The sequence below is a fragment of the Anabrus simplex genome, chromosome 2, assembly GCF_040414725.1.
Source record: "Anabrus simplex isolate iqAnaSimp1 chromosome 2, ASM4041472v1, whole genome shotgun sequence".
In the NCBI taxonomy this organism is placed as follows: domain Eukaryota; kingdom Metazoa; phylum Arthropoda; class Insecta; order Orthoptera; family Tettigoniidae; genus Anabrus; species Anabrus simplex.
In genome coordinates, this window is record NC_090266.1 from 1,054,195,500 (window position 1) to 1,054,216,840 (window position 21,341).

The 21,341-nt window shown below is 38.0% G+C and overlaps 1 protein-coding gene across 2 annotated transcripts in view; it reads right to left on the bottom strand.

Annotated features, from left to right (window-relative positions):
- Positions 1-21,341, bottom strand: part of Ranbp21 (exportin-5-like protein Ranbp21) — a 417,228-nt gene that overhangs the window by 192,835 nt on the left and 203,052 nt on the right. For both annotated transcript variants that reach the window (XM_067141992.2, XM_067141993.2), the window contains exon 9: positions 2,635-3,072. In XM_067141992.2, the coding sequence (XP_066998093.1) occupies positions 2,635-3,072 (438 nt within the window). The remainder of the gene's footprint in view (positions 1-2,634; positions 3,073-21,341) is intronic.

Genomic DNA, 21,341 nt, shown 5'->3' on the forward strand with positions numbered 1-21,341 from the left:
CCATGGCTTTAATTAAGGTACAGCCCCAGAATTTGTCTAGTGTGAAAATGGGGAAACATAGAAAACCACCTTCAGGGCTTCCGACAGTGGGGTTCAAACCCACTATCTCCCAAATGCAAGCTGACAGCTAGGTGACCCAAATCATTTGGCCACTCGCACGGCGGTCAGGAATGTAATGGTACAATTTCTATTCGCATGGGTGCATTCTTTTTTTTTTTTTTATTTTTTTTTTTTTATTATAGTTTTCTTCCTGAATATAATCTCTTCTATCTAGTAGTTCATTCCATATTTTCTCCCCCCTTTCATACACACTGTTCTCTCCTTGTCCTCCTTACCATATTTTGCATGTCTTACACAGTTTTTGATTTAATTGTTCATTAAATCACTTCTCCTTTTTTACTAGTCTGATGGCCTTGTTATTTTCACTTTGCATAACTCTGCTTGTTTTAACTCACAGCTGAGGAAACATCAGACTTCTGTGTAAATGTGGCAACATGAATGACTATTTCATGCACGTAACAAGCCTTCTGGTAATGAATGACGAGATCAAGGACTTCATGAAATGTGGTGGTTTGTTTTGTTTCACATGGCATAACCCCAAAGTACCATCCTGTCTAGTACTCTGGACTATGAAAGCACAAAGTCTAGTACTCTGGACTATGAAAGCACAAATCAAAACATTCATCAAATGTATTTATTAATTCTAAGCTTAATACCTAGTGATATTTTACTGTCACTGATTCATACCTACAATCATTCTTGCTACTTTAATGTTTATTACCTAAAGCTTCAACTTTCACAATTTATCACTACTGTCTTTGAAGTACTCATTTTAAAAGAATTATCTCTATACTTTCATTTTGATGTTAAACAGCAAGTTAACAAAATAATGTGTAATTAAACAAAAATATGGACAGGTTTCAAGATTATCCTCTAATAAATCTTACCCTGACAACTCATTCCTTTCAGCAAATGGTCTTTGCACCTAATAACAGAACAAGAAGAAAACTAGTCTGACTTATTTCTGTAACTACAGTATTTAGTCTCACTAACTCATTCTACTGCAATCTCAGTGTAATCTAATTGTCAACAACAATTCCCTAATTTCCTATAATGGCCTACACCATAAATGTAATACATTTCACAACATTTCACTGCTAAACATATTCCTTGCGGTGTTCTATCACATGTCATGGGATATATGAAACACAAATGCAGCTTCCTATTCCTTTAATAGGTATCATTTCTCAGTTTCTGTACTTGACATATAGCCCCATGATGGCCCTTGGCTTGACAAGATAACTACTGCATTGGAATAGACGTGGTCAATAAGACAACCTCCTCAGCCACAGTGTTTCCCTCTCTTGACCACTTTAATAATAATGTTACTTGTTTTACGTCCCACTAACTACTTTTTTTACGGTTTTCAGAGACGCTGAGGTGCCGGAATTTAGTCCCACAGGAGTTCTTTTGTGTGCCAGTAAATCTACCGGCACGCGGCAGACATGTTTGAGCACCTTCAAATACCACCACACTGAGCCAGGATCGAACCTACCACGATGGGGTCACGCGGCCAGCACCTCAACCTTCTGGGCCACTTGACCACTTTCATAGCCTTTCTTATCAGACACCTTTTCAGTTGATCACAGGATGCTGATTGAACCCTGTTCCAACAACACTCCATCCAGGATTAAATCCCTTGGATGAGGCACGAATCAAGCCTGGGGGTCTCCAAGCAAGACGAGAACATTCTACCCCTGCACCATGGGCTGACTGTTATATTTCATGCGCATATTAAAAATCAGGTCCCAACAGTCTCTTTCCTCGTTAAATAATAGCATTACTCTTTGTTTGTTGTTTAAAAAGGGGCCTAACATCTAGGTCATCGGCCAAGCATTACTCTTAATTAATATTGTGTACATGGTGCTATGTATTATTATGGTGTGGTCTGCGATAAATTACAACTTTCCCCCATCTTATGTGGTTGTGAAGTGATCAGTAACAGGTAGGTTATGAACATTATTCAACCAATTCTGCTGCCATTCTTGCAACAGGGAGGTGATGTACACTCTATGCCTACTAACTATAACATGCTCTCCAGGATGTTTGCCAGGCATGGTCACTGGTTCCCTCACCTTGAACATATCTGATGTGGTTTGTAGCATCTGCACAGGGAGTACTGATGTCCAAGGAGAGTATGCATGAAACTAATACAGCACCCAACTACTGTGCTCAAAGAGTTGAAATTTTCTTTTTTGGGAGTGCAATTACAACGGAAAATTCTCCATTTGTTTACTGACTTACTTGCACATCACTGGATCACCTAGTTCTTACATCACCACAAACTACTGTAATTTCCTGTGATACTCTACTGCAGTAAAAGAGTTTGAAATATATTCTTGAATTTACACACATTGTTTCATTGCATTGTTATTCTTTACTTGCATTGTAAACCTCCTATTAAAAATTCTAATTAAAGCCTCTTGTTGTCTGAAATGTTGTCTCCAGTTAAAGTCAAAGTAATTATAGATTTAAGTAGATTCCAAAATATCTGCCGCTTGAAAATGAGGATTCATAACCAACAACAAAACTGAGATGAATAAAGATTAAAATAACAACATGAAGAAAACTCACCTGCAAAGTAACCCTTTCCAGCTTTGACAGTTGACCGGGGTCACAATTTAGTCCCTGAACAGTTCGATAGATTTGATTAAACAATGGTAGAAGCAACAGTGGATACTTCTGACTAATTTTCACCATGAGGCTGGCAGCATGGCGGCGTACATTTTTCACAACACGGCTGCGACTGTCTTTTGTCTGACCCGGAAGGGTGAAAATCAATGTAGCAAAGATTTTGTCCAACACTCTGGGTAAGAGACTTGTACCCTTCTCATCATCAGGTCGTACCATTGTCAAAAAAACAAATAATGCCGAGATACAAGACAACAATATTGACAGAAGGAGAGGATCAGGAGGCTCGTACTGTAGACATTGTTCAAGAAGTTGTAAGCCAGTTTCCACATTTGGTCTTACAGAACACTGAAGTATACGACTCAGAACACAATCCAGCACCTGAATAACAAAATAAAGGATAATCATCAGTACAAATTCAAATTTCAAAAGACATATTTATGCATGCAGTGTGAAAATGATATGAGGAAAATACTAATATCAAAACAGATTTAAAGAAATGGTAAACATAGCAAGTAAATTGGCAAATTATTCCAATCACTAACACCTCTTCCTATATACAATATTTGCCCCAATTTGCCCTCTTGAATTCCAACTTTATCTTCATATTGCAATCTTTCCTATTTTTGATTGTTGCAACATAAATTGATGTATTCCTTCAGCAGGATGTCTAACCACACTCTATGTCTTTTGATAGGGGCTTAACGTCGCACCGACACAGATAGGTCTTATGGCGACGATGGGATAGAAAAGGCCTAGGAGTTGGAAGGAAGCAGCCGTGGCCTTAATTAAGGTACAGCCCCAGCATTTGCCTGGTGTGAAAATGGGAAACCACGGAAAACCATCTTCAGGGCTGCCGATAGTGGGATTTGAACCTACTATCTCCCGGATGCAAGCTCACAGCCGCGCGCCTCTAAGCGCACGGCCAACTCGCCCGGTCCACTCTATGTCTACTGCCTAACATACTCTCCAGAATGTTTACCTCACATGGCCTGAATGCTGATGTTCATTACGTAAAGGTAATAAAAATGTACAGAATTAAACTGACTTCACAAAAGTGATTTCAGTGGGAAGTAAATTACCTCATAGGACTGTCTTATACCATGTACCAGATAAGTAGTCACTTTCAGCAACCTACTCTTGGATAGGAAAGCTTGATGTCTTGTGTCCATTAGCAAAACTGCAATAAGAAAGGCATTTTTTGTACAATATAGTCCTATAATGGACAGGGTCTGAATTGTACATGTTCACTGAAAATGTTGGAGATGGAAGAGAGAGGTGGTGGTGTGTTTTTATTTTTAACATTGCTGAATGTCTTTTAGCAGCCTAAAGAAAGAAATTTCATACTCATGATAATATTTGTATGTTTGTAAGTGTCTTGTATGAGGTAGATAAATGCACCCTCTGTGTTGCATCTGAGTACTTAAGGATATTTGTTTTGTGTATTGTACTCTGAAAATTTGGTTTACTAAGTGTAAATCTGATCTTGTCACTTGAAATGAGGTAAACCAAGTATAAATAAAAGTTAGCATTTCCAAGACTAACGTGATGTCAGCTGACAATCAAACTAAGAGTACTGAATTTCAGGTAGGGATTATAAAACTAAAAAAGGTACATCATTTCATTTTGAATCAAGGTGTAGCAAAGCTACTGCAGTGAGCTTACAGTTACGATCAACAGTACTCTGCATGAAAGAAGCAAGATCTCAAATGAAAATATCTTTATATCGCTCAGTTTTAAGACCAACTTTTCTGTATGGGAAAGAAAGCCAGGTGGACTCAGGATATCTTATTCATAAGTTAGAAGTAACAGGCATGAAAGTAGCGAGACTATTTGCTCATACAAACAGGTGGAAACAATGGCGGAAGAGTACTCGAAATGAGGAGAGAGAAGCTAATTTAGGAATTAACACTAAGAACGAAGAGGTACATATAAACCAGCTTCGGTGGTGGGGTCATGTGACACAAATGGAAGAGGATAGGTTGCCAAGGTGTATAATGTATTGAACCCATGACCTTTGTGCCCTAAGAACATTATGCGTAAATTGACAATTTAATTAGAAGTTCGATTCTTGATAGCATGGATTTGACACGTGACGAGGGGGTGATTACCTTCGGTCCCACGCTCTGGGATACGTGACGTCAGTCGCACGTGTCAACGGCGGAAGAATCTTAAGTCAGTTTTGTGAACTATTTCAAAGCGCGTGTATATGGCGTGCCCCAAGCCAAGTCAAAAAAATATAGTGTCTATCAAAGGAGGTCATTTATCCCACAAATCGAACACGTTTACATTTTAAATGTCCATGAACACTACCACCAGAAATGTAGCAAGTATGTAGTCACTTTCAAAACTCTTGTAATTACAGTTTAATTAAGTCAGAAAATTTATAGAAATTTTCTTGGCGGCAAAGGGAGATGCCCAAAGAGAGGGGGTAACTGCTATAAATATGAAGGGACGCCATGACGAAGTCTCCTTCTCCTGCGTTTATGGTACGAAGCGGACGATAAAGTGTTGAGCTGCTCTGTGAAATCAAACAACAAAAGTAGACTAAGTTCAACTGCAGATTTTAGCCATTGTGGCTGGGGTCTTGACTCCATGTGGAGATAGTTTCTTGAGTGGAAATAATTGTACCAGATAGGACGCTCAAAGTACTGAATAAATTCTCCTGTGATAATTAAAGTAATTCGTGTGCGGAAGTAATTACAGTCCATCGTGTGCGCTCAAAGAAAAAAAAAGTGAAGGGCATTCCTTTTTTTAATGCTTTATTCCAGGAAACCTGAAGAAATATAATAATCTGTAAAGCCAGAAATGTAAAAATGGCTAAATAAAAATGCCAGGGTCGCAGGTGAGCCCTATGATGAACACTGGTGTGACTACATAAGGTATGTGACTTTCCATCTTACTACCTGTTATATCTTGTTTCATGATCTCTAAATGTGTATTTGAATGGGGATATACGACGCAGAGGTCACCCCTATTAAGTTTTGTAAATGTTAGAATACGACTAAAAGAGTCATTTGTTTATTTTCCACTTGGATAAATTTTTGAAGTCTTGCGAGTGCCGTATAATGTTATAAAAAGTTATTGAATCGGGTTTCGAAGTGATATCACGTCCAATGTAGATTGTCATTTCCGTGTGTTTGCTGCCTATATTTTGTGATGTCAAATTAAGATGTTCATTCAACGTAAAATTTTTTTTTTCTGTCTGAAATTTGGACATAAAGAATATAGAAATCCATGGTTACTCATTTTCAATCGAGTGGAAGCGCGCTGTCAGGTGAGAATCTAGTGTGATGAATTTGGTCATGGAGAGAAACGTTTTTCTAGGCCCATTTTAAAACTGTGTCTGACTGGCAATAAAAAGATCTAGTAGAATGTTTCAGTCATTTTTCGTGAAAAATCAAGTTATTAAAAATACGATATCCTTTTATGCGAAGTTGTTCATTATTAATGCATTGTGCGTATTATACCAATATAAATGGTCCGTTATTGGACATTGGTATTATAAATTTGCTCATTCAGGACAAATATTTCAGATTCCCTATGGGAATCAACATCTATATCATTGTGCGTATTACTCGTCATGAATTCTAGTAAGGATTTTATTCCAGTTCTTTGTCGGTGATTGTTGCGAGTAGGGAAACAGAGGTTAGTTGTCGTGTGAGTCGAAATGAGATTTGTGAATCAGGGATGAGACCTGTCATTGAAGCCGGGACATGGAAGCCCGAGGAATATTTTATAATGTTGGGAATGGAAAGAAATATATAGAAATCCATAGCGGTATTAATTTGCGATGCGTATATTTATTGTGGGCATCTTGAAGCATAATCTGTGCATTTTGTTGGTTTGAATATCGTATTTGTTTAATTATGTCGGCAGAGTTTAAAGATTTAAAGAGAGAGGCCAGTTAGGTAGAACGACAGATGTTTCGTGTAACTGCCAAGCGAACTTGGGGGCGAGAGGCCTCAGCTGATAGAGGAACACACACAGTGGGGATATAACGGGACACGCGTGGAAATGAGATTGTATTTCTCGACCGGGGAGAACGTTAAATGTTGGATATAGTTGAAATTCTCATCCAGTAATAACCTGAGTATTATTGAATACTGTAAATTTTGTTTAATTCGGGACGTAATGAACATTTGAAACCACGAACTTTGAGTATAATGAACAGGAGTAACCAAATTCAGGGTTGTCCAAAATATAGAGCGATGGTAGTGATAATTGTTTGTCTGTGAGGGGTGCGCAAACTTTATAAATGTTATGACGAGATATGACATCGTAATTATATGGCGAGTTGCTTTTGGTTTGTACGTAGATTATTAGGGTATCCAATTGTTAATAATGGCTAGGATTAGATTAGATTTAAAGTGTGAGATCATGAGACAAGATATATAGCTGGCCATGAATTATGTAACAATTCTTTCCCAGCCAGATAAACATCACAGGATTGAATTTACATCACGGCTGCGTAGGAATTTGTGAAGAAACCAGAGTCCGCGGAGATAGAATTTGTTGTCCTTTAAGACTTCATTAAATCATTTAAATTTATTTAATTATTAAATTCAGTGAAACCGCATTTTGAAATAACTTTCAATCAAGCGAATAACTTGGAGATGCATTCTGGAAATCTTCGTTTGTTTTCTGGGGAATATTTAAATGGTAACGTAACGATTAAGGGGACATATCCGAAGGAAATGGATTTTACTGCCACAAAGTTTGTGAGCATTGCTATTGTTGTAATTATTTAACTTCGATTGATTAAGCAGTGAATGTGCTAGGGATAGTAAAGTAGAAACTTTGGTCATCAACCAATGTAACTTAATTGTGTTTAGCCTTCAGCTTAGAAACTTGGATGGTCAAGGAGTCATCAACCTCAGTGACTTAGATTAGGGCCATATGCCACTGTAGCATCGTTTTCCTTGCAGTCATCATCCACAATGACTTTAAAGTAACTTAGAAGTTTAGATGTCGGTCCATGACATAGACGCAGGTCACATCGATTCAATTAAGTGTCCATGTTGTATAACCACTGTGTGGCACACACCGATTGGACGGCCTTAATTATACCCAGAGTCCAGAGTTCGTGTTACGAGGGCTGGATCATAACGAATCACTATGATGGTACATGTGGTCTCACATGGAAGCCAAATTTAAGGATTTCCAGACTTTCCTTTCTTTAATAAAAAAAATGAGACAATGGTTTCTAGTAAGAATGCCCATCAGGCAGACACGTCAAAGGCTCACCAGTGTTCTAACCTTATATGTAATAAAATGATTGTGGTGTCCAGTGGACACGTATAATTTCAGTAATACCGTTGACATATCAGAATGCTTCAGAATTTCCTGAATAAATTGGAATCTTTTAAACAGACCTTTCATTCAAAGTAGATAGATTAGAATTACTGAACCCTACCTTTACCTCAGCAAGTGACGAAGAACCCGATACGACCCAAGAGACAGATCTCATGAACTTTGCTGATAGGTAAGAAAGGTAGGTATCCCTAAATATCGACCAAAAGGGTTCAGTATTTGGTCATGGAGGGTGAGAGAAGTAGAGAGAGACCAAGATGACCATAGTTAGACTCAGTTCATAATGATTAAAAAATAACCGGTATGGTACTGAATGGGGCTTCGGTGCTAGTCACAAATAGCAGATTGTGGATACATTTAGTATAGTCACTTAGGCTTGTGGACTGAAGGCTGAGCATAACAGTCTATAATGGAGATGTATGCATGTATGTATGTACACTAGCATCAGAAAGTTTAGACTCACCTATGAAAATTAATAATTTTCTTAAATAATTGTTTTCTGTGCGATGATAAGTGGTACTTTAGTTCTGTTACTTATGTATGGATGCTTTCAGCACTTTCTTACTTGTTGTTGTTGATGCTTGTTGTTTAAAGAGACCTAATATCGAAGGTCAGCGGCCCAAGCAGTTTCATAAAGCTATTTCACTGCACATTGCTAGATTTTACTTTATCTTTTCGAAGAAGTTGACAGATATATGGTCCCCAGCTCTTATCGATCAATCGATCAATCAATCAATCAATCAATCAATCAATCAATCAATCAATCAATCAATCACTACTGGTCTGCATTTAGGGCAGTTGCCCAGGTGGCAGATTCCCTATCTGTTGTTTTCCTAGCCTTTTCCTAAATGATTTCAAAGAAATTGGAAATTTATTGAACATCACCCTTGGTAAGTTATTCCAATCCCTAACTCCCCTTCCTATAATTAATATTTGCCCCAGTTTGTCCTCTTGAATTCCAACTTTATCTTCATATTGTGATCTTTCCTACTTTTATAAACGCCACTCAAACTTATTTGTCTACTAATGTCATTCCACGCCATCTCTCCGCTGACAGCTCAGAACATACCACTTAGTCAAGCAGCTCTCCTTCTTTCTCTCAATTCTACCCAGCCCAAACTTTGCAACATTTTTGTAACGCTACTCTTTTGTCGGAAATCACCCAGAACAAATCGAGCTGCTTTTCTTTGGATTTTTTCCAGTTCTTGAATCAGGTAATCCTGGTGAGGGTCCCATACACTGGAACCATATTCTAGTTGGGGTCTTACCAGAGACTTATATGCCCTCTCCTTTACATCCTTACTACAACCCCTAAACACCCAATGAAGATCTTTCCTTATATTAACACCTAGATACTTACAATGATCCCCAAAAGGAACTTTCACCCCATCAACGCAGTAATTAAAACCGAGAGGACTTTTCCTATTTGTGAAACTCACAACCTGACTTTTAACCCCGTTTATCAACATACCATTGCCTGCTGTCCATCTCACAACATTTTCGAGGTCACGTTGCAGTTGCTCACAATCTTGTAACTTATTTATTACTCTATAGAGAATATCATCATCCGCAAAAAGCCTTACCTCTGATTCCACTCCTTTAGTCATATCATTTATATATATAAGAAAAAAAAAAAGGTCCGATAATACTGCCTTGAGGAATTCCCCTCTTAATTATTACAGGGTCAGATAAAGCTTCAAATACTCTAATTCTCTGAGATTTATTTTCTAGAAATATAGCAACCCATTCAGTCACTCTTTGTCTAGTCCAACTGCACTCATTTTTGCCAGTAGTCTCCCATGATCCACCCTATCAAATGCTTTAGACAGGTCAATCGCGATACAGTCCATTTGACCTCCTGAATCCAAGATATTTCCGTGGTTTCCCATTTTCACACTAGGCAAATGCTGGGACTGTACCTTAATTAAGGCCACGGCCGCTTCCTTCCAACTCCTAGGCCTTTCCTATCCCATCGTCGCCATAAGACCTATCTGTGTCGGTGCGACGTAAAGCCCCTAGCAAAAAAAAAAAAAAAAAAAAGAATCCAAGATATCTGCTATATCTTGCTGGAATCCTATAAGTTGAGCTTCAGTGGAATAACCTTTCCTAAAACCGAACTGCCTTCTATCGAACCTGTTATTAATTTCACAAACCTGTCCAATATAAACAGAAAGAATGGCTTCCCAAAGCTTACATACAATGCATGTCAAACTTACTGGCCTGTAATTTTCAGCTTTATGTCCATCACCCTTTCCTTCATATACAGGGGCTACTATAGCAACTCTCCATTCATCTGGTATAGCTCCTTCGACCAAACAATAATCAAATAAGTACTTCAGATATGGTACTATATCCCAACCCATTGTCTTTAGTATATCCCCAGAAATCTCATCAATTCCAGCCGCTTTTCTAATTTTCAACTTATGTATCTTATTGTAAATGTCATTGTTATCATATGTAAATTTTAATACTTCTTTAGCCTTAGTCTCCTCCTCTATCTGGACATTATCCTTGTAACCAACAATCTTTACATACTGCTGACTGAATACTTCTGCCTTCTGAAGATCCTCACATACACACTCCCCTTGTTCATTAATTATTCCTGGAATGTCCTTCTTGGAACCTGTTTCTGCCTTAAAATACCTATACATACCCTTCCATTTTTCACTAAAATTTGTATGACTGCCAATTATGTTTGCCATCATGTTATCCTTAGCTGCCTTCTTTGCTAGATTCAATTTTCTAGTAAGTTCCTTCAATTTCTCCTTACTTCCACAGCCATTTCTAACTCTATTTCTTTCCAGTCTGCACCTCCTTCTTAGTCTCTGGCCCTTTCCCAGGTAATAAACATGCCTCTCTCATGTGATTACTTGTCCTTCTTATTTCCTCGCTGTCTTGGAAATCGACAGTTAGCCTACAGAATTTATCCTGAGCAGATGTATGTTAATCTCTGTACCAGATTGTTTATTTTCTACATTGTTGTTATCTGGGCATAACTACAGTAACAACACACATCAAACAATCAAATATAGGGAAGAAGGCTAATATAACCCAAGAAAACAGAGCCAAGGCTGGTGCTTATAAAGAAATTGGGAGGTTGAACCAAAAAATTGCTGAAAAATTGAAAACTTCAGAGTGCAGCATTTGCAGAGCAGTGAAATGCAGAGAGGAAACAGGTAGTCATGAGGATCGACCACACAGTGGAAGTCCAAAGAAGACTTCTAAAATTGAAGATAACCGTATTTTAATCCTCAGCAAGCATGACAGAAGGCGTACAGCAGTAAATATTTGTTCAAAGATAAATAAAACACGAGAACAACTTGTGTCTGTGAAAACAGTCGAAAATCGTCTACTTGAGGCAGGATTGTTTGGTCACGTAGCAGCACGGAAACCATTTTTTGAAAACTGTACACAAGCAGAAAAGGCTACAATGGGCCAAAATGCATGCTAACTGGACTGCTGAACAATGGAAAAGGGTGCTTTGGACGGATGAATCTCAATTTGAAAAATATGGTTCCAATCGTCGCCAATATGTTCGTCACCACCTTGGCGAAAGGGTTACGGAATCCTGCATAATTCTGTCTGTGAAGCATGGAGGAGGAAATGTGGTGGTGTGGGGATGTTTAGGAAATAATCAGGTCGGTGATTTGGTGAAAGTAGAGGAAATACTGGAAAAGAAACAATATCACAGTATACTTTCACGCTATGCCGTGCCATCTGGAATGAAGCAGATTGGTGAAGGATTTGTTCTGCAGCAGAACAATGATCCTAAACACACCTCTCATTTGTGCAAGCAGTATCTGGATAGGAAACAAGCTGAAGGAAAATTGGAATTAATGGTCTGGCCTCCTCAATCACGCGATCTATCACCTATTCAACTTTTGTGGGAAGAAAAGGCACCAGGTAGTGTGGATGGGTTGTGGCAATGTCTGTTAGAAACCTGGGGATGTATAAATACCGAGACTTTGGAAAAATTAACAGCTAGAATGCAACGCATCTGTAAAGCAGTAATCAAAGCAAAGGGTGGACACATTGATGAACAGGCAGTGTGATTGCTTAAGATGTTGTGATTGTGTTTCTAGCTCCCTGTGAATGATCAGTGTAAAGGAAAATCTAGTTAAATGTGTAATAAAACTAGTTAGTTCTAAAAACGTAGGTATTTTCATGTTGATTTTCAATAAATAGCCCCTATCTTTCATGGTAAGTGAAAATTCATGGGTGAGTTAAAACTTTCTGATGCTAGTGTATGTATGTATGATGATGCTCAGTGTTTTTGATTTCTGTTGTGTTCTTTTGGTATGTTTTGGAAACCACACAAGGTATTTACATAATATGGATATCCATTGACCAAGTAACAACATTTCTGCTAATGTATACCTAATGAGTATTTCTTTCATGAAAACATTGTACGTTCATGTAAGTTTTAATTTATATATAGCTGGAGGAGGTCAAACTTTGACCAAAACATGTACTACAAATTTTAATTTTAATCATTTTTTAAAACTGTGAAGTGGTAAAAAAAAAATGTGGACAAATATATCTTTCCTTATATAGGAATAAAACCGTCACCATTGTGTAGGGGTAGTGTGCCTGCCTCTTATCCAGAGGCCCTAGGTTCAATTCCCAGCCAGGTCAGGGATTTGTATCTGAGGGCTGGCTCGAGGTCCACTCAGCCTACACAATTACAACTGAGGAGCTATCTGATAGTCAGACAGCGGCCTCGGTCTAGAAAGCCAAGCTGAGAGGATTCGTCATGCTGACCACACTTCACCTTGTAATCTGCAGGCCTTCGGGCTGAGTAGCGGTCGTTTGGTAGGCCATGGCCCTTCGGGGACTGTTGCACCATGAGGCTTGGTTTGTCACTGCTGGTGCACATCGCAATTCTGAACGTTAGAAGTAAACTATCTTAATGCCATTTCACTAACTTTATAGGACAGCAGAAAGAAGCTGCTGAGGAGCATATTTTGCTACCTTTAAGGCATGTCAAATTGACAGTTCTGACCAGGGTAAATGATTGTAACAGCCAATGCGATAAGGAGTGTGACGGATGGCATAAGGTTGAACTGTTGTTTGATTACTAGAGCCCGGATTTTCTGACTTCATGCAACACCCCATAATTTTGTAACACAGTTGGCATGTTACCACTTTCCCCAACCTTTGTAAAATTTTCCTCCGTACTCAACTATGACCATACTTTCGATGCAAGACTAGATGAAACTGGAGCTCATCCCAGCCAACTTCACAAAAGTTAACAGATTAAGCAGAACACCACTGATATACACTCGCCAGCCGTCACAACTTAACTGGTCAGTTGAGGTAGGAGGATGCAGCCTGGAAAGTCCATGTGCCATTTTCACAGGATTGTTTAGTTTCTGCCTCTCTTTTTTTTTTTTTTGCTTTCTTTTGTGCCTTAAGAATTCCTAGAAAAAATATTTTTGTATCTCACACATAATGGTGTTTATATTTACCTAACACCCAATGTGAGCCCCTCACTAATAGCCTGCATTTATTGTAACAAGGTTAAATGACCAATGAAATACACCTGACCAACCCAGGTTCTGAGAAAGGATTAGAGTACCTCAATTTCAAAGGAACTATTTTCTTAAGTCAACTTTAGGAGCCGAAATATTTTCTGTATGAAAAGAAATTTACCAATTTTTTATTATACTCTAAAAAATAAAATGAACAGAAACACATATTTTTAAAATTTTGAATAATTATATAGAAATGAACAAATATCGGTATGTTGCATTCTTCACATAATATGTAACACATGTAATATTACCAAGAATATGTAAAAATTTGTCAAATGAAATCCAAGTACAGCCGGGCTGAGTAGCTCTGACAGTTGAGGCACTAGCCTTTTGACCCCAACTTGGCAGGTTCATTCTTGGCTCAGTCCAGTGGTATTTGAAGGTGCTCAAATACATCAGCCTCGTGTCAGCAGATTTACTGCCATGTAAATGAACTCCTGTGGGACAAAATTCTGGCATCTCAGCATCTCCAAAAATGTCAGAAAGTAGTTAATGAGCTATAAAAGGATTATTATTATCATTATTATTATTATTATTATTATTATTATTATTATTATTATTATTATTATTATCATCATCATCATTATTAAACCCAAGTATAATCATATGAGAACCAAAATAATCACCAACATTTTTCATTTTTAGTTACCTACTGGGAATGGAATATGTAATTTCAAAAGAATCTGGGCCTCAATGATCACTTACCAGTGCTTACTGCTGGGCTCTCCTTGCACATACGATAGTAGCACATAGCTTATCTTCATTCCTGTGAAACATACACATACAAGGGTGTACCCATAAGAAGACACGACCAACAATAGTCGTTTTTATATTTACGATAATTTACTTCTGATGTCTAGAATTTAATTGGTTAATATTTTCTTTCCTCTTTGGGATTGTAAATGTGTTACGATAATACCAGGTAAAGATAATCATAGAATGATTGAATAATGTACAATATTTAATAACATAGTTTGAGTAGGATTGGCAAATGACTTGTGGGTAGCAGAGGTATTATTACTTAATCCAATTTGTATTTAAATTTTCACTGAGATGGCTAAGAAACAAGAAAAATCTCTAAGAATGCCTCCAAACAGGGGAATTTATTAATTTGACCATTTGTATGGTCTCTTTTGGTCTGTATTGACATTTACCATTAATTTCATTACAGTGAAAATCAGGAATTTAATAGGAGTCCTCCTTGTCAATACTATATGCTCCAAAAACAAAACATTCTGTTTATTATATTTATCTACTTGTACATGTTTCGAGAAGAAAGTTAATTCTGTTCCTCAGTGAAAAAAATCCTTAAAAACATTGACGACTTGATTAAAATCACACATTGTATTATAATTAAAAACTTACAATAAAGACTTTTATTATTACTAATTATTATTCTTCTAATAAAAACTATCTCAGTCCCGTTATGGGATTATAAATAAAACTTGAGCTGCTAAATACAAGTAAGAACGGTTGCCCAATTTTACAAGTACTTTCCTTATTATTAATGAAATATCTTGTGAACTCTATACAATTATTACTAATAATATAACTATGTATAAACTTACATCAAATCTTGTTAAAAAATTAATTTCACAGTGTGGCTCCATTCAATGACTTATTTTCCTTGTGTGGGATGAACTACTTAATTATTAACCATAAGAGCCAGGTTGTAAACAAAATTCTTCAAATATACTAAAACACAGAAAATTCCACTATAAGACTGAATGAAAAAAGACGTTAAAAGTTAAAAATGACAGTAACAAGAGACTTATGGCATGGCTGCATGTTGACAAACTCAATGCATTTACCTGTGAGTCTGAACCAGATGTGACCTAGCCTACCTGTGTTGGCAGGGAAGGGATAGAAGGGAGGGAGGGAAAAAAAAGGGGGACATGATGCAATAACTACTGCTTGGGATGGAAAGGTGAAGACAGAAGGAAAATAAATACCTCAAATAGGGCATGGATATGGCAGGGTTACTGGTTCTTTATTATTCAACTTTCTTTCTTCTCTTCTTTCTAATACAGAGGGTGCCAATAAAATGTATACACACTTTGACGGGAGATATTTATTTAATATATTACAAAGCTGGACCAAAAAACAACAGTAATGTGTAGTATGATGTTCTGTAATCAGATATACTGAATTTTTAGGTAGATATATGTATAAAATTACGCATTTACTTCATGTCAAGTAAATTAATGTGAAATTCAACTCGCATGCAGGTATGTCCTCCGCTGCGTGCCGTGCACTTCGTCAGCTCACACTGCTATTGCATTCAGACAGAAGATTGTGTTGTGTTGTTGTGTAGTTAATCTACAGTAGTAGCTGCAAAACATGTCAGTGGTAGAAGATTGAGCAAAAAGCGTGAGTATGTTATGCTACAATGAACAAATGAGGCCAAGATTATAGTATGATGTTCTGTAAACAGATGAGACTCACATGACGTTATGCTAATGTTGCTACAACGAAATGGAGCCAAGATTATCGTTTGAACAGCAGAAAGTAATGTTGAACTGGTATTGGAAAACTGGGAATGTTGTTGAAGTTCAATGGGAATGGAGACATGTGTACAGAAAAGAACCACCAATTTGAGTGATAATTACACACATTCGAGAAACAAATTTGAGACTTACGGTACCATATGCGATGTTCACAACGGCAGATCTGGGAGACCTTGCTCAGCAACAAGCCCTGTGTCCTTGGGTATGGTTTTGGATTGCTTTGAGCACTCACTACAGAAATCTACAAAGCAACGTGCGCGTGAGACTGGGATTAGCAGAACCAGCGTACGCTGTATTATGAAAACGGCAAAGCTGAGGATGAGGCCACCGTAGGTACAGTTGTTTGCTCCGATGAGGGACAATTTAAGTTAAATGGAACTGTTAACTGGCATAACTTAACCTGTTCGGCTCCATGGCTAAATGGTTAGCGTGCTGGCCTTTGGTCTCCAGGGTCCCGGGTTCGATTCCCGGCAGGGTCGGGAAATTTAACCATCATTGGTTAACTTCACCGGCACTGGGGCTGGGTGTATATGTTGTCTTCATCATCATTTCATCCTCATCACGATGCACAGGTTGCCTACAGGCGTCAAACTGAAAGACCTGCGCCTGGCGAGCCGAACATGTCCTCGGACACTCCTGGCACCAAAAGCCATATGCCGTTTTATTTTATTTGTGAAAAAGGCTGTTAATTTACTGGAATTAATGTTTGGTGTGGGTGTTCATCTAGGGGTTTAATTGGACCATTCTGTTTTCAAGGAACAGTAACCAGCCAAGTGTACCTGAACATGATATGCACATCTGACTTACCCACCATTCGCAGACACTATGGAAATGAGGAATTTTACTTCCAACAGGATGTACCACCACTTTACCACCAAGATGTTCATGCGTAACTTGATGACAATCTTCCAGAACTCTGGATTGGACAAAGAGGTCCAATTGAGTTTCCACTGCATTCTCCGGCTCTAACTCTGCTGGACTTCTATCTATCGGAAACTCTTAAGGATGTTGTATACTGTACAAAACCAGTTACCCTGGCAGCACTTTGGGAAGAAATTGAAACAGCATGTGCTGCAATCACTGAGGAGACTTCGGCAACCGTTGCTCCATCAGTAGTTAAACGTACTCAGTTTATCAACGCCGATGGTAGGCATTTTTAGCAACTGTTGCTGGAAAACTGGAAAAGTCGAAGAAGATTAGTTGCTCAACATTTTCTGTTTGTGTGAATTCAGTTTCGTTAAGTTAACACAGTTTTTCTTTGCTTGGCACATTTTAATGGCACCCTCCATACATAAGCTTGTCAGTTTAAATAATGAATTCTCTTTGGTCAATACTTCATTCAGATTTAACTTTTTATTTTGTTTTTGCACTAAATAAATTAGTAACTTTCTTTCTGAACTGCATATAACGGCATAGAACCGTAAGTTTATGACTATCATCGTGCATATGTTCATACACTGCCAAGCTGCTTCTATATGTTTTACAGCGTTCCTGTATTCCTTGTAACACATTTCTAAACTCCTTTCTGACTGCCCAATATACTGGTTTTTTTTTTTTTATAACACTCTTGACATATTAAGCTGTAAAACCCAGATTTATTATATTCAATAACCCTATTCGTTTTACGTGAAATAGATAATATTTTGACATTATTTTTATCATCTGTTCTATAAGCTACTTCAATACATTGTATTTTAAAAATCTTCGATAATTCATATGAACTTTACAATGGCGAAAAATGAGAGTATCCTCCTATTCAATACATCATATATTCCGTCATTAGACGGAGGAAACAAATTCAAACATGTTTCGGCTCGCTTGAGCCATCTTCAGTGAAAAAATTAGGGGGGTTGGAATAATTTACATAATATAAGTTGAAAAAATGTTAAAAACATAACGAAAGAGCAAATGAAAAACAAACAAAAGAGAGCCTAGACGGAAACAAAATTAGCACAAATATACAATATTTACATCAATAAGCAGAGCAAAAAACAACTTATTGAGACAAAATTCAGTGAAACAGGTGTTAATTTAAAATAATAATTGAAACTAAAAACTGCGTTAACCTAAGAAACGAGGGAATGAGAAAACAAATGATGCAGATGGAAATGAATAATAATAGCACATGGTGAGGTTGTGGACCTCATAGTTACAAATTATTGGTTTAGTAAAAATGACAAAACAGTTTGAAATTGCTGTCAAAATCATCCTAGTAGAAACCCATCACTCAAATTGGTCAGGAGGAGAGCGGGAGCAAACATTTTTGAGAAACCAAGCCTGATATAACCTGCAGGCGAAAAGCCTGTGATAAGGAGAAAAAACGCCAATGAAATTTAAGGCTTTAGAAAGAGCAGCATTCTCAATATCTTCTCAATCTAGCGGTCCCTTTCTTCATTATTGTTTCATAATGTTGGCAGGTGTCTTGCCTTATTATAAAGGGGTCGGAAGGGCCGCGTATAAAAATTGAGAAGCTGTGTTAGGTAGAAGACAGATGCATAGTAAACTGTAAGTAATCTAGTGGAAACCGTCAATGAAGTTCTAATCTGTAATGGAAAAAAATGAGGTTGTATGAGAAACTGGGTTGATAAGTAAAAAGTGTGGAATGGTTGTGAAGAAAGCTTAAACTTACGGTGTGCAGTAGGTGGTTGTCCTCTCTAATGGCCTGGCCTTCTCAAAGTAATGGTCTCGTTCACGTGATCGAGTCTCTTGTTGGTTCGGCTGTGTTTGCTAGGATGGAAGGAGCGGAGGGGGAAGGGGAGGTGCAGGGCTGGTTTGAGGAAGGGAGGGGTGGTGAGTTGGAGAGATGGAGGTGGGGTTTGTTTGGCAAATGTATGGAATGAATGTTTCAAGAGGATGTTAGTTTACTCGCCGACTTCCAAAGCTCGAATGGCGTGGCCTTCTCAAAGTGACGGTCTCGGTCGCGTGATCGAGTCTCTTGTTGGTTTGGCTGTGTTTGCTAGGATGGAAGGAGCGGAGGGGGAAGGGGTGGTGCAGGGCTGGTGTGAGGAGGGGGGAGTGGTGGTGAGTCGGGGAGATGGAGGTGGGGTTTGTTTGTGTAATGGAAATTCTGACAAATGTATGGAATGAATGTTTCAAGTAGAATGTTCTTTTTCTCGCTGACTTCATTTAAATTGTGAGTGGGGTTCATAAACTGATCAAAATCGATGTGGATGCTCTCAAGAACGTTGAGCAAGGTGCCTTTTTGCTTATAATGCAAGATCTTCAGGTCTTTATCTATTGAAGTGTATTCGAAACATCGCAACGCTCTCAAATATAATCGTTTTCCAGCTATGAGTGAACATCATAAAGCATCCAGCCACGAATACACGAATCTTGCATTATGAGCAAACAGGCACCTTGCTCAACGTTCTCGAGAGCATCCACATCGATTTTGATCAGTTTATGAACCCCACTCACAATTTAAATGAAGTCAGCGAGAAAAAGAACATTCTACTTGAAACATTCATTCCATACATTTGTCAGAATTTCCATTACACAAACAAACCCCACCTCCATCTCCCTGAGTCACCACCACTCCCCCCTCCTCACACCAGCCCTGCACCACCCCTTCCCCCTCCGCTCCTTCCATCCTAGCAAACACAGCCAAACCAACAAGAGACTCGATCACGCGACTGAGACCATCACTTTGAGAAGGCCACGCCATTCGAGCTTTAGAAGTCGGCGAGTAAACTAACATCCTCTTGAAACATTCATTCCATACATTTGCCAAACAAACCCCACCTCCATCTCTCCAACTCACCACCCCTCCCTTCCTCAAACCAGCCCTGCACCTCCCCTTCCCCCTCCGCTCCTTCCATCCTAGCAAACACAGCCGAACCAACAAGAGACTCGATCATGCGAATGAGACCGTTACTTTGAGAAGGCCAGGCCATTAGAGAGGACAACCACCTACTGCACACCGTAAGTTTAAGCTTTCTTTACAACCATTCCACACTTTTTACTTATCAACCCAGTTTCTCATACAACCTCATTTTTTTCCATTACAGATTAGAACTTCATTGACGGTTTCCACTAGATTACTTACAGTTTACTATGCATCTGTCTTCTACCTAACACAGCTTCTCAATTTTTATACGCGGCCCTTCCGACCCCTTTATAATAAGGCAAGACACCAGCCAACATTATGAAACAATAATGAAGAAAGGGACCGCTAGATTGAGAAGATATTGAGAATGCTGCTATTTCTAAAGCCTTAAATTTCATTGGCGTTTTTTCTCCTTATCACAGGCTTTTCGCCTGAAGGTTATATCAGGCTTGGTTTCTCAAAAATGTTTGCTCCCGCTCTCCTCCTGACCAATTTGAGTGATGGGTTTCTACTAGGATGATTTTGACAGCAATTTCAAACTGTTTTGTCATTTTTACTAAACCAATAATTTGTAAACTATGAGGTCCACAATCTCACCATGTGCTATTATTATTCATTTCCATCTGCATCATTTGTTTTCTCATTCCCTCGTTTCTTAGGTTAATGCAGTTTTTAGTTTCAATTATTATTTTAAATTAACACCTGTTTCACTGAATTTTGTCACAGTAAGTTGTTTTTTGCTCTGCATATTGATGTAAATATTGTATATTTGTGCTAATTTTGTTTCCGTCTAGGCTCTCTTTTGTTTGTATTTTCATTTGCTCTATCATTATGTTTTTAACATTTTTTCAACTTATATTATGTAAATTGTTCCAACCCCCCTAATTTTTTCACTGAAGATGGCTCAAGCGAGCCGAAACATGTTTGAATTTGTTTGCTCCGTCTAATGACGGAATATATGATGTATTGAATAGGAGGATACTCTCATTTTTCGCCATTGTAAAGTGAAAACCGCCAATACGGAATGATTCTAATATCTTGTAATTCATATGAATGTTTATTATTATAAATAAGCACTGAAAAATTCCTCTTTTCTTTCTGATCCTTAATTAGGCTTGTTTTTGGTTTGTTACTGATTTTATTCTTTATTAAAACATTCTTTCTTCAAGAGAATCTGACATTCTCTTAATTAGACTATAAAATGTTGCTTTTATTATGTTGGCCTGAATGACTGGAACCTTTTCTAATAATTGTATTTGTTTGTGTTGGTTTTCTGAATAATATCTGCTATTCAAACCTGCACTTATTTTGAATTATTTAGTTTTTTCTGATTGCATAGTGAACTGAATATTAGTACGTAACTCATTCACTGACTCTAAAAGTTTACCTGGGCTTATTTTCTGTTCATTAATAATGAAAAATACAGCATCCACATACATTAACCACATCTTCAAACCATCGTCGCCATAA